The following is a 15,150-nucleotide window of genomic DNA, read 5'->3' on the forward strand; positions in this document are numbered from 1 at the left end:
GTAGCACATACATGCTCACTGAGTGAGAAAGCAACACCTTCTCACATCCAACCCCCTGGAGAGAGATGGAGAAAGGAGGGGGAGGGCTTTACACCTGCAAACTCCTAACTCTATCAGCACTGTGGTAGGGAAAAACACAACATTTTTTTTTTTTTTAAAAGAAGGGGAGAAAAAGGTTTCCTAATAAAGCCAGTAGCTTCAAAGATGAATCATCTCAAGCTACTCCTCTTAGGAGACTAGTAAAAGTAATGCTTCAACCATTCTGTCTTCCTAATACTTAGTCAAGCCCTAATGACTGTGTAAGCAAACTGCTTACTTAAAAGGGCAGCTGTCAGAAATTTTATTTCTCTTGGTAGAAAAACACTATAAGCACCAAGTGTTGCCATATTAATTAAGACACCTCAACTTCAATGCACATCTGTCCCTGGGCCTTTGGATAATCAAAATGACCACTAAAAATAGAAGAGCTATATCTCCAATGGGGCAGGCATGAGCCACCCCTAATCCTCAGAGACTCCTGCAAGATGTGACCTGGGATACACATGTGTTTTGCAGTACCATTGAATATCCATCTGAATGTAGCCATATGTTTCCAGTTTTCATTTCATGTCATATTTAGGCCAGGAGGCAAAAGTAATGAATACACAGAACTCTGCCTGCAGTGAAAACAGAGATGCACAGTAGATGAACTGACTGAGGTTTGGCGGGGAAGAATACTGTTCCCCAGGTTTGTAAAGAGCTTCTGTTGCTGGTACCGAAAGTCCAAGAGTTTCATGATTATCATTCTGGCCCCTGCTCTCCAGCTCTCCTGCTCCCTGACCCAAATTTCCCCATCACCGAAAGTGAGCCAGCCCTGTCTGTCAAGATGCCCAGGCTGTGTGGCAGTGGTGTCAAAGGCTGCCACTTGCTCCAAGGCACTGCCATCTGCAGCAGTACAACATTTCTTCTCTGGAAAATAAACACATCTGCCTTTACCAGTGTCCTCCCACTGTGCCGCCCATCTGGAGCAGGTGAGCTGGAAGGCAAGCCTGGGCATGGGTAAGATGGGGGTGAAGAGGGGTGATGAGACCTCAAGGGAGATGGCACATGGAGGGAGAAGGCAATACTGTGTCATGTCACATCCTGCTAACCATATTTGCCAAAAAGCATGTGAAATTACCTTTGTTAGTGATATTTTAATCACATGTAACAAATGTTTGGAGGTGTTTAGGGGATAAGACCTGCAAAGTCAAGGTTTCACCTGGACCATATGTTCACGAGGTCATATGACCTCACTGATACAAATAAACAAAAGATGTCTTTGTGCCAGTCACCTTAGGCGTTTAAGAGGATAATTTAAGTGAGGAATAGAAGGCGTAAAGCCACAGGATTCTTCTAGGGCAGAAATGTGCTATACATGCCTACTACCTAAACAGACCAAATACACTAAAAAGCAGGGCAGAGTGCTGGAATGAGTCATTTTTGGAAACAACTATTTTTTAAACTATGGTGGGAAAAGAATGGTGAAACTAGCTTTTCAAATAAAACCTTATGTACAACAGGTAAACACAGAATTGATTTATATGAAACAGAGCTAAAGTTTCACCACACTGGTCTTTTTTGGTGGGTTTCCAAAGGCTGCTTCATTGCATGTCTAAAAACCACTATTGTAGGGCCGAGCATTTAGCTCAGTGGCATAAAACACCTGCCTGGCAAGTGCAAGGTCGTGAGTTCAATTCCCAGTACCAAAAAAAAAAAAAAAAAAAAAAAACAAAACTGAACATTTTTCTAATTTATTATTTCTGCTGTCTACATGCTAAGCATTTACAAGTAAGCTATCAAACATTTAAAAAAATTCTATGAAACCTCTCTGGTCAGTGAGAAGTAAAGTACTGAAGATTACACACATGGAGGTTAGTATGTCACCTAAGCCTTGCCACAAATGCCACGTGCCTCAAGGCTATTAGTTTGGCTAGTTCATACCTCAATCTCCTTAGCTATAAAATGGAGATAGTAAATGGTAATAAATAAATTGGGGGCATTCCGATGGACTATACCAAAACTAATTCACATAATTCATTCCAAGTAAGAAAGGGCCCCATTACTCATCGTCTTCTTCTACAACCCATTAACCAAACATAAGAAGAATTTAAGCATGCAGGTCCTTATGCATAGTGCAAACTGTAAGGCATTACAAAATTTTCAAAATAATCTGGTTAAAAATCCAAATATTAGGTTCTCAGTGATAGTCATTTAATAAATAGTTTCCAGAGTAGTATCATTCATTATTTCAAACAAATTTTATGGAACCAATGCTTAATTTTCAGTTATCATTTGATACTTTTCTTTTAATGACACATCTGATTCTCCCTGCCTGCCCTGAGTACCAAGGGCCTTCTCAGTGAACTATATCCCATCCCTTTTTCTCCTATTTTCATTTTGAGAGAGGGTCACACTAAGTTTCCTAGTCTGAGCTTGAACTTGGAATCCTCCTGCCTCAGCAGTCCCGAGGAGCGGGGATTACTGGCATGTGCCACCTTCACTTCTTCCTTACCAGAGGAGAGATATGAAACTCAGAAAATATACATGATTTATTCACGATTATATAAACTAGTAAGTACACAAAAGGAACTAGAAACATGGTATATCTTGACTTTAAATTCACGCTCAGAGAAACCTGGTAAATATTTTAAATTGGGGAGTCAAACCCACAGGAAAAGTAAAATAAGCCCTTTTTCTCTTCCTTGGAGTTTAACCAGGAAGAGTTAAATGTAGGTTTTGTTTTGTTTGTTTGTTTGTTTTGTTTTTTGGTATTGGGAATTGAACTCATGATCTTACAATGCCAAGCAGACATTGCACCACTGAGCTATATCCCCAGTCCCCTGTATGTCAGTTTTTCATGTTTGTTTTTAGGTTTTGTTTTTTTGTTTTCTGAGACAGTCTTACTATGGAATTCAGGCTGGATTCAAACCCACAGCAATCCTTCTTCCTTAACCTCCTGAGAGCTAGTATTACAGGAGATCAATGTAAAGTACATGTGCATTTAAATTAAAAGCACAAAGGCTTCTGATTTTTTCCCCCTATATTCACTAAAAATAATTTATTGTAGTTTCCTTCCACTGCATAAATGATAAATTCTCAGCAGTATATACGGACCTATGTGAATAATATTTACTCAGCTGATATCTACATGGGTGTACCTTCATACCTTGCCTATGTAATCTATGTCAGTATTTTGACATTTTCATAGAAACGAATATTTCAGGATCCCTTAAATGTACAATATACTTGTATATTACTCTAGTAACTAAAAAAATTAAAAACCAAATGCATGAAAGAGTATATTTTAAGTTAGAATCTTAGCTCAATCTTTTATAGCCTATTTCCATGTGCCTTTAAACACATACACAGTACATGGACATATTGAGGAAAACATGTAACTTCTCTATGAACCAGTTTCAGCACTCTTATTTTTTTAAAAAATGGGAGTAATAGGCATCAGACAGACTCATAATAAGAAATAGAGCTGGGTGTGGTGGTATATACCTGTAATGCCAGCACTTGGGAGGTTGAGGCAAGAAGACTGCCCCAAATTCAAGGCAAGCCTAGGCTACATAGTGAGTTCAGAGGTAGCCTGAATTATACAATGAGACTCTATCTCAAAAAAATTAAATTAAATTAAAAAAGAAGAAAAAGATCCACATGTTTCTCTATCTCTTTTTTTTTTGTGGTACCGGGGATTGAACTCATGACCTCATGCCTGCAAAACTGCTCAGCTATACCCACACCCCCTCTTTTTTTTTTTGTCTTTTTTCTGGGGGTGGGGTTACCGGGGATTGAACTCATGACCTTGCGCTTGCCAGGGAGGTGCTCTGATGCTGAGCTAAATTCCCAGCCCTTTGTCTTTTTGAGACAGGGTCTCACTATGCAGTTCAGGCTGGTCTTGGGCTCACTTTGTAGCTTAAGATGGTCTCGAACTTGCAGTGACCCTCCCACCTTGATCTCCCAAGTGCTGGGATTACAGGTGCATGCCTGGCTTTAACAGTTGTTTTTTTTGGGGGGGCAGGGTGGGAGGTACTGGGGATTGAACTCATGACCTCAAGCCTGCCAGCCAACATACCTCTTTAAAAGAGTACCAAACAACAGAACTTTCTATCACAATGAAGTTGATCTAAAAATCATAGATACCAAATATAGATAGCTAGCTAGCACTTGAAATGTGGCTGTGGCTGAAAAACTGATTTTTTTCTAATAATCAAGAATTTTAGCAGCCGGGTGTGGTGGCTCAAGCCTGTAATCCCAGCACTCCAGAGGCTGAGGTGGGAGGATCGTTGTGAGTTCGAGACCAGCGTGGGCTACAAAGTGAGCTCAAGGCCAGCCTGAACTGCATAGTGAGACTCCGTCTCAAAAAAGACAAAAAAAAAAAAAAGAATTTTAGCTGAGTGTGCTGGCATAGATCTATAATCCTACCACTCAGGAGGACTGTCTCGAGTTCAAGGCCAGCCTAGCTATCCTAAGCACAGAGAACATTCAAGGCCAGCCTGGACTACAGAGCCAAGATCTTGTCTCAAAAAATAAATAAATTTTTAAAAATTAAATTAAATTTTTTTTTTTGTCTTTTTCCTTTTTATTGGTACTGGAGATCGAACTCATGACTGCCTGCTTGCAAGGCAGGCGCTTATGCCGCTGAGCTAAATCCCCAGCCCCCAATTAAATTAAATTTTAAAATAAATTTTTAAAAATTAAATTTTATTTATTTATTTATTTATTTATTTATTTAGTCTTTTTCATTTTTATCGGTACCGGGGATTGAACTCACAACCGCCTGCTTGCAAGGCAGGTGCTTATGTCGCTGAGCTAAATCCCCAGCCCCAATTTTATTTAATTTAAATAAAAAGTCTTATAAAACTAGAGGTTAATCTATTGTGTAGATCTAGAACAAATCCTGGCATATAACAGATGCTCAATGTCTATTTCTATTTCCCTATCCATTGTAAACAATATTTTATTAACAGATCTTTTCAAGTAAAATAACAAAACAGGTAGTAATGGCGGCACATACCTGTAAAGCCAGCACTGTGGGAGGTTAGGCAAGAGTATCATAAATTTGAGGTTAGCCTAGGCAGCTTATCAACTTAGCAAGACCTCATCTTGGAATTAACAAAAAAATGTGGGGCGGGGAGCTAGAGAATGGAGCTTTGTGAATTCTGGAGGAGAGAGCAAGCAAGAACAAGAGACAGACAGGGAGACAGGGAGAAAGAGATGTTTTAAAATACTATAAAATAGCACAACAGCTGTGTATCGTGGCACACACCTATGATCTCAGCACTCTGAGAGGCCAGGCAAAGGATCAGTTTGACCCCTGGGAAGTTTAATAACTCAGAGAGAAATTGTCTCAAAGTTAAAAGTAAAAAACTGGCTGGGGATGTGGTATAGTACAAAAGGTCCCACTCCAATTCCTAGATTATATATTAATCAGTTGACCAAACAAAAAAAAGTAGCAAAACAGCCGGACACAGTGGTACATGCTTATAATTCCAGCACTTGGGATGCTGAAGCAGGAGGATTGTTGCAAGTTCGAGACCAACCAGGCCTACAAAGTGAGCCCAAGGCCAGCCTGAACTGCATAGAGATCCCGTCTCAAAAAGACAACAAAAATATAGTACAACAAAAAAATTCCCATGGTAAGCTAGTTTGTGCATTAAATTTCTTCTTCAGCATGGCATGGTGGCACATACCTGTAACCCCAGCATTCTGGGAGGCTGAGACAGGAAAATTCAAATTTAAGCTGGGCCTGGGCAACTTGGAAACCTAGTCAAGATCCTGTCTCAAAATAATAAAAAGACTGGCAAAGTAGCTCAGTGCAAAGGCTCTGGGTTTAATCCTCAGCACCATCAAAATAGAAAAATATTTTCTCTGACCAAATAGTACTAGCAGCAAATAAACAAAGATCATTTAGTAATCTGTTATATGTGCCACATATTGTGTGAAGAGCTTTGCATGATTAACTCACTATTTACAACAAATGTATAAAACACCATTATCTTTCTTTTTTTTTTCTTTACCGGTACCAGGGATTGAACTCACAACCACACACTTGCAAGGCAGACGCTTATGCCGCTGAGTTAAATCCCCAGCCCCAAAATACCATTATCTTTCTAAGTAGGAAAAATTAAGCTTAAATTTACCCAAAGACACAGCAAGCCAGTCAGTCAACCCTAGCAGTCTAATTCCAGAAACTGTCTTTTAACCACAATGCTAAATTGCCTGCATCTTAATAAATTGGTTTACATAAAATTCAATATATAGGGCTGGGGGTTTAGCTCAGTGGTGTAAGTGCCTGCCTGGCAAGCACAAAGTCATGAGTTTGATCCCCAGTACCAAAAAAAAAAAAATCAATATATAGTGAATTTTTTTACTAAATACAGTGAACTATATAATGATTTAAAAAAAAAAATTTGGATTCTCAGGCCAGGGATTTACCTCAGTAGTATAAGCGCCTGCCTGGCAAATGCAAAGTCGCGAGTTCAATCCTCAGTACCAAAAAAAGCCCCCCAAAATTAGATTCTCCTGTGTCCTGCATAATGAATTGGTAAATAAATGTCTTTGTAATCCAGTATCTCCTTTAAATTACACACACACACACACACAGACACACGAGGCAACTGGACATCAAACAATTTTGAGTCAGAGACACAAAGTATTCCACAGTAACTGGCTAAGTCAAAAAGTAAGTCTCATGTGCCAACTAGTGTGACCATAAATATACCAAATTTAGTGATTATGTACTTCCTAGAAAGACAAAATTATTTCAAACTCTTACTTTAGAATTAATAATCTATTCTGATAAGAAGGTACAGGAACAAAGATTGGACCCATGGTAAAAGCACAAGGCAGAGTTAGCCAATATTTACTAGAGCCCCATCTTACTGTCTACAAGGGATATTTAAGACATCAAACATTTCTGCTATGAGAAGATTAATGGGATTCATTGCATTTGCATGAAGCATATTGCCACTCTTATCTCAATTCTAAAAGGAGCTTAATTTACTTAATGTCTGCAGTATTTAATGATAAAGTGTTTATTGTGCCCAAAGCTGGAATTCTCATTCCAGTTCTGCCTGGTAAGTCAGAGAAACATTTATACAGGGAGCCATGACATACTATATTCTTTAGTGAATACTGAACTTCTGCGTGGAAGAAAGTAGTATCTGACCCATTTTCCCCTCTCAAGGAGGAATGAACAAGAAAAGAACATGGACTTTTCAGCCAGATCAAAAACAAGTTATGTAAATTTGTCTCTTCTCAATGCATCATATCTCTAGCTTCTCTTCAAACTTCATGATCATTCAGAATGCCTAAGTGCTTGGCCAAAGGTAATCCTAAAAGAGATTCTATGTACTGAGATGTTCTCAGTCTAGTATTACTAGGCACTAGAAAATAAACTTTTAAAAATCTGTAGTTAAGTTTATAAAAAACAATTTGTATACTTGTTTAGTCTAGTACAAATGAAACCCAAACCATGAACACCACCAGGGTTCTAGAAACACTATTGAAGAAGTGAACTGATCTTAAGGTAAAATAGTCAAATATTGTAATTATATTACCATTATTATAGCTTTGTCTGACCTGCTGTATTACCTGATCTAATCCTTTTGCCACTTTATGCCTTTCACTTCGTATCAGTGACACAGAATTAACTACTATCTGTCTCAGTGGAATAGTGAGTAGATTAAATTATTAAGTAAAATGCTTTGGGCAAAAGTCATATGAATGTTAAATATTATGATTTACAAGCATTCATTTTCCTAGCACTCCTGTGGGGTTGGGAAGTTATCTCGATTTCATAGCTGAGTAAACAGGCACAGGGGGTAGGGTCACATGGTTAAAGCTCTATTTACTTATTCCCTGTGGGAGGGAATAATAATACACCATTAGCAATCATACAACTTTCTTGGCACATCCTATACATTCAGTCCTTTATGGTATATCTTTTAACAGGCTCTCAATAGAATTGAGACAGTTCTAAGATAGAAAAAGCCCTGATAAAGTGAGGAGAAACAATTTGAGCTTTGTCTTAAACAAAAATCATAGAAAGATGTGAACCATTTTAAAATGAAAATCTGCATTATCTTCCACTACCCCATGTAGGGATGTTTAACCACAGAAATTAAGAAAAATGGTTCATTATGGAAACACTCTGAAAGGGCTGGGATTTAGGTCAGTAGCACAAATGCCAGCCTGGCAAGCAGAGGTCGTGAGTCTGATCCCTGGCACAAAAAAGAAACAATCTGAAAAAAAAAAAATTGGCAGCTTCTCGCAAAGCCAAACATACTGTATGAACTAACAATCACACTCCTGGGTATTTATGAAAAAGAATTGAAAACTTATGTCCAAACCAAAGCTGGCATACTGATATTTATAGTAGCTTTATTCATAACTGTCCAAACTTAGAAGCAATCAAGATGTCCTATACTTGGTGACTAGATACAGAAAACTGTACATCTAAAAAAAGAAATATTATTCAGTGTTAAAAATGAGCTACCAAGCCATGAAAAGACATGGAGGAATTTCTCTTTACTAAGTGAAAGAAGCCAATGTGAAAAGCCTACACAAGGTATGATTCCAAATATAAAACATTATGAAAAAGGCAAAACTATGGCAAAGTAAAAGGATCAGTGGTGGTTAGAAATTAAGCAGGTAAAGGAGATTGAAGAGGTGGAGCACACATAATTTTTAGTGCAGTGAAAATACTCTGTATAATTCTATAGTAAAGGATACAGGTCATTACATATTTGTTCAAACCTACAGAACCTAAGACAGAACCCTAATGCAAACTATGAACTTAATGTACCACTCTGGTGGATACCACTCTGATAATTGCAAGATGCTATATACAGGTACAGGCAGAAATCTTTGTACTTTCCTCTTAATTTTGCTGTGAATCTAAATCTGCCCTCCTCCCACAAAAAACAGTCCTTGGGGTACGGTACAGGGGGTGGGGTTGTCACAGACTATATTAGTGTGCCCCAGCCACATTCTTTGGCAATAGATGTTTGCTTTATTGGCTTTAATCAGCCACTGTGCGGAAAAAGAAAACAAATCCAAAGGGACTAAAAAGGATGAGTTGCAATAGAAACACAGGAAGGCCAAAAAAGGCAAAAATACTGCTCATGTATAACAGGAAGATGAAAAAGGACATTTTTCTGCTCTTCTCTAAGGCTGCCAGCTAATACTGCTTACCCGACTCCGAAGACAGTCAGCCAGGTTTCGACGTGTAAAATTAGCTGCTGCTGTGGGAGACAACTCATACCCTGGTACAAGAGATAAAAAATCATACTTAAAAGTGAAGCAAAAGGAACAACAGCACCCTGTTTCACTATGCCTGTTGCCTAAAGCCCATTATTCTTTATACACTCAGAATATATAACGTCCGCAGCCTAAGAGGTACAATCCTACTTCTAGTCTTTATCCTCATGTAACAGCTATGAAATAGCCAGTTAGTACTGACAGCAATTCTTGGCTACAAGTAGAATCAAAGTGATTGTTATACAGGATCAAATTCACAGGCTTGCTAAGATGTGCATTCATTAGCAGACTGCAATTTCCTCTGCAGAAGGAAGGAGATACCAATACTCAGGTGATGAAAAAAGGAAAAAAGTCTTCAGATGCCAAGTTTTTTTTTTTTTACGTTTTTTTTTCTTTTCTATTTTTTATCAGTACCAGGGATCTAGATGCCAACTTTCTAAAGATTATTTTTAAAAAGATAGTAGGAGACCAGAGATTTAGCTCAGTGGCATAAGTGCCTGCCTGGCAAGTGTGAGGTCATGAGTTTAATCCCTCTTACTAAAAAAAAAAAAGATGGTAGGAGAAGTGAGAAATTAAGATAACCTCAGAGTTATATTTATTTATTTTTTTAAGAATAATCTCATTAAGAAGTATAAGGCTGGGGATGGGGCTCAGTGGTAGAGCTCTTGTCTTACATACACAAGGCACTGGATTCGATCTCCAGCACCATAAAAAAGAAAAAATAAAGTGTAATGCAATTTTCAAAAATATATGCCACAGGGAGGAAAAAACGTTTCTATCACACAACATTTTTAAAAAATGATTCCTTCAAGAATAAAACTTCTTGCTTGGCAAACACAAGGTCCTAAGTTTAATTCTCAGTGCCAAAAAATAAATAAAACTTCTGAGAAAGAAGTTGTAATGTCAGAAAAGGTACAACTGGGCTGGGGACGTAGCACAGAGGTAGAATTCTTGCTCTACATGCACAGGACTCTGGGTTCAATCCTCAGCACCACCACAAAAAAAAAACGGGGTACAACCCAGAGTAATGACATGAAGTACACATTTAACTATGCACTTTGGAAATTAACCTCCAATAAAATGAGACCAGTGTCAAAGAAGACAAGAATAATGTACAATTCAGCAGACTCACATAGAAAATATGAGTTCAGAAAAATACAGCATTGTGGTTAGATTATCTCTGTAACACACACCAGCATTGGATAGACCAGGATTTAAGATAAAACTCTAAAATGTAATACTGAGTAGCCACTATGTTTCAGGGTCTATGCTAGGTATTTTCACATGTTCATCCTTATAAGTCCACTAATACATTTTAAACTATAATGGACAAATAAGAATACTTTTCTATTCTCTATGAATCCCCCTGGCAGCTATGTTAAACACAGAAAAATCTGATGTCTGAGTATCTGTATATGCACTTTTTTTTTTTTTGCCTTTTTCCTTTTTTATCGGTACCAGGGATCGAACTCACAACAGCCTGCTTGCAAGGCAGGTGCTTATGCCGCTGAGCTAAATCCCCAGCCCCCTGTATATGGACTTCTTCTTTCTCACATTTTAGCTCAGTTCTTTAATTTTATCATGTATTAAAAATTACTATAACCCAGCTATTAGGAAGACTGAGGCAAGATGATTGCAAGTTTCAGCAATTCAACAAAATCCCCATCTCAAAAGAAAAGCAAAAACAGGGGCTATGGATGTAGCTCAGCCCTCCTTAAATTCAATCTCAATACAATAAAGAAAGAGAGGAGAGAAAGGGAGAGAAGGAGAGAGAGGAAAGAAAAGGAAAACAAAAGAAAGAAAAAGAAAAGGAAGAAAGAGAGGGAAAAAGAAAAAAAGAAAAGGTTACACGTGCAAAACTTACCTAACAGGTAATGTAAAAAAAAGGGCAACTTAACCAAACACAATTTTCCTTTGGCAATCCTTGCTCATTCCCAGGTCAGTTGATGAGTGAAATCTTGCTGGACCTATTGTACTTTAGGAACAGAATCAGTGCCGTCCCTCCAACTTGCTTAGCCCTAAGTACCATGTCATTAGGTTCTTCAGTGTCAGGGACTAAGCCTTGTTCATCTTTGAATTCTCTGCAGTATTAAGCACTATACTTAATAGAGGTAAGATCTTCAAAAACAGTTATAGAATTAAATGTATAATGCCAAATGTGCTACCTGGTGACTTTACATATGTAATTCAATCAAATTAAATTAAGTGGAAGTTATACTCTAAGTCTTAATTTGAATATAATTACATATGTAACATGTAGTTTTATTGTGGTAGGTGTTAAGTGTTACTTAACTGTGAAATAAGTACCACCATAAATGCTCCTGGATCAGAAGACTGCTGGCTAGCAATTTGATAGGGAGGCTTTCCCATGGACTAGAAGAGTTCATTAACCTCACAAAAGAGAAAACTCACAGAAGTCCTAATTTTCTTTTTAGACAGGAAGCTACCAAGAATATAAGGTAGAACCCTTCCATGGTACAGTAAGTACCTGCTAATTACACATAGCTTTAATTTACAAAGCATTTTCATATGTATTACCATTAACATAATTACAATCCAATCTTCGAGATAAGGAAAATAAAGATCCAGAGAGGATAAATGATTTATCACATACAATACAGCAAAGCCAAAATTTTATTTAGGACTTTTAGCTCTTGAGATTTAAACACATTTCAGCTTAAACTACATCCTCCAAAAATATAATAGTCAAAAAGTTCAGTATTACCATTGCCAATCTCCAGGATGTTCAATTATCAGTATTATAGTAGTTCTGTGCTGTGGAATTTTTGTAGAAAATTTTTAAGATCAGGAGGATTAGAACTTGGGGCTGGGGATATAGCTGAGCAGCACAAATGCCTGCCTGGCAAGCACAAGGTCCTGAATTTGGTTTCTGGTACCAAAAAAAAAAAAAAGAAAGAAAGAAAGAAAGAAAAAGAAAAATTAGAACTTTAGGAGCTAGATTAAGTTTTCTTTTAGATGCAAATGAAAAATGTGCCCACACATTTTTCACATGTAGGACTGCTGGTAAAGAATATTATTCTGTGTTTTGTTTTGAGACAAAGTCTCATTATATAGTATAGGCAGGCTGGCCTTGAATTCCTGATCCAATTACTTCAGACTCCCAAATGCTGGGGTTACACATATGCCACCATGCTCAGCTCAATAATATTCTTCATTTCAAAAGTAAAGAAAAATCAGTGGTTATGAGCTGAATTGTGTCTTCCAAAAACTCATGGTGAAATCCTAACCCCAGTATCTCAGAATATAACTGTATCTGGATACCGTTTTTATTTTATTTATTTATTTATTTATTTATTCATTCATTCATTCATTCATTTATTTATTTTTGTGGTACAACGGATTGAACTCACAACCTCGCACTTGCCAGGCAGGCGCTTATGCTGCTGAGCTAAATCCCCAGCCCTGAATAGTTTTTAAAATGCAATTAAATTAAAACAAAGTTATTAGGATGAACAGTAATCTAGTATGACTAGTATTCTTCTTTTAAGAAGAAGACATTTGGGGCCAGAGACATAGCTCAGTACAGCACCTGCTGGGAAGTATGAGGCCTTGAGTTTGATTCTAGGTACCAAAAAAAAAGAGAACAGTTGGACAGATAGTACAGACAAAAAAAATTTTGTGTAGGCATAGGGAGAAGGCAGAAATCTATAAGTCAAAAAGAAAGGCCTCAAGAAATCAGCCACGCTAATAACTTGATCTGAGACTTTCAGTTTACAGAACTAGGAAGAAAGGTTTTGTTGTTTAAGTCACTTCGTTATGACAGCCCTTGCAAACTAATAATATGCTGACCACAGTCTTACCCACCATTTCGCATCTTATAAAGTTGCACATTTTTCTGAATATATTCTGCAAATTGTACAGTGTCTCCAGCCTCTCCAACACATAAGAGTAAGATTTTTTCACTCATCTTAAACATCTTGTCATGATCTGTTCAAAGAAAAAATTCACATTAGAAATTGTATTAATGGGACTTGATGGCTATTATACATGCAATCATAAACAGGTTTACTAATTACTATACTGATAAATGTTAATAATCATTTTCTTTAGAAGATTTTGGTAGGCAATATATTCATTTCTCTCATTTTCATATTAAAACTACTAGCATACTTTACTAATGTCAATTTCAATTGAAAAATATATATGAAAATTGACAATTTAAAATACAATTTGGGAGTGTTGCTTAATAGCACAAAATGTGCTAAGCATGCATAAAGTTCTGGGTTCAATTCCTACCATCAAAATACATAACAGGTGAGTTTTTAAAATACAGTTTAAAACATATAAAGGCATTTAAAATGCAAGGAATAAGGGGCTGGGGATTTAGCTCAGTGGCATAAGCACCTGCCTTGCAAACAGGCAGTCATGAGTTCGATCCCCGGTACCGACAGAAAAAAATAAAATAAAATGCAAGGTATAAGCCAAAAGAGAAAAACTGAAGAAAGCTAGCCAGTGTGATTATATTTAGATTCATAACTACCAAACTCTGAAATGTTTCTACTAGTAATACAAATGAGTTGAGTATAACTTCGTATGCTATAGCATCAAGCATATCAAGACAGTGTGAAGCCATTCAGGAGAATGAAAGAATTACAGGGTATTTAGAACCAGCTAATAGAAAACAAACAACGGTTTCTATATTATCTCTGCCTATAAAAAATTTTATTTATCCTATCGCATATAATAAAATATAGTAAGATACAATATGTTAAAACCAGTGGAAACAGATGTACAATAGCTTGATGGGACTTCAAAACAAGATGATATTAAATCAGCACTAGCTTTTATGTTGTGTTGCTTTCTTCAAAATAGCTATTTGTACTATCACAGATACTAAAATCGAACAACCCAGGTTATACTCAAATAATTCAAGGAAAGAGGCAAAGAGGCACTATGGTGACTACTATTATGTTAGATTATCTGGTGGTGAAACCCAATGATGCTTAAATTGTTCGGTTCTGACCTACGTTGTTCTGTTACAATGTCCTCTTTTATCTCAATCTCTCCCCTTTTTTTAAATTAATCTATTTTTCTCATTTTTTTAATTAAGGGAAAACTAAATTTAAAAATAGAAGGATATATTATAGTAACTTTTTTGTTTTCCTATTAACCTGACATGAACCCCAGTGTTGCTCTCTCCATCTTGTTCTGTCTGATTTTACTATATTCTGTTTTGTAGGATAGTATCAAGTTTGAGGGTATAGGCAACCACTTTGAAGGCAATAAGATATACTATGATGCCCATTATGGTTTGACTATTATCTTTTTTTAAAGTCCTGAAAGGTCGTCAGTGTAGATTTTATTGGTGTTGTTCTGTACTGTTTTGATCAATTCTATTATACCTGATGATATAGGCAACTCAATTTAAAAATAGCAAGAGGCACAATGGTAACCACTTTTGATCACCTGGTATTCTATTTTTGCATCATGTACTATGCCCATCCTTGTGTTCTGACTCTGTTTTGCTTAGCCACGTTTGGTTTTATTCTCTTCAAAAAAAGTAATAAGAACTGTGGGAGGAATAAAACCCAAAAAGTATAATAGTTATTGTAAAAAAGAGAGGAAAGGAAGGTGGACTAAGGGATATAACCGCAGGTGTGTTTGAGTGTGTAGGATGAAAAACCATATTACTGAGCTTTTGCTGGATCATTGAATGGAACTGTCTCCAATATCACTGAATGAATGTCCACTTTATATGCTTTAATTTTATAATTTGGACAACTGTTTCTAAGAAGAGAATATGTAACCTATTAACTAGTGATTTCTTACTGTATATTTTTTTCTTGATATTCTGTATTACTTGTACCCTTTTACTGCTTTATGTCCTTTCTTTTTTGTCTT

The 15,150-nt window shown here is 36.9% G+C and overlaps 1 protein-coding gene across 2 annotated transcripts in view; it reads right to left on the reverse strand.

The window, feature by feature from the left end:
* The window catches only part of Psmb2 (proteasome 20S subunit beta 2), a 37,703-nt gene that overhangs the window by 18,473 nt on the left and 4,080 nt on the right, over positions 1–15,150 (reverse strand). Inside the window, exons 2-3 of one of the 2 annotated variants that reach the window (XM_003471406.4) lie at positions 13,114–13,236; positions 9,223–9,293 (exon numbers count right to left, since the gene is read on the reverse strand). In XM_003471406.4, the coding sequence (XP_003471454.1) occupies positions 9,223–9,293; positions 13,114–13,236 (194 nt within the window). The remainder of the gene's footprint in view (positions 1–9,222; positions 9,294–13,113; positions 13,237–15,150) is intronic. The other variant, XM_063236066.1, reaches the window with a different exon arrangement.

Source organism: Cavia porcellus, unplaced genomic scaffold (genome assembly GCF_034190915.1).
Source record: "Cavia porcellus strain 051 isolate PalLab524CR breed Dunkin Hartley unplaced genomic scaffold, mCavPor4.1 scaffold_25, whole genome shotgun sequence".
Classification (NCBI taxonomy): domain Eukaryota; kingdom Metazoa; phylum Chordata; class Mammalia; order Rodentia; family Caviidae; genus Cavia; species Cavia porcellus.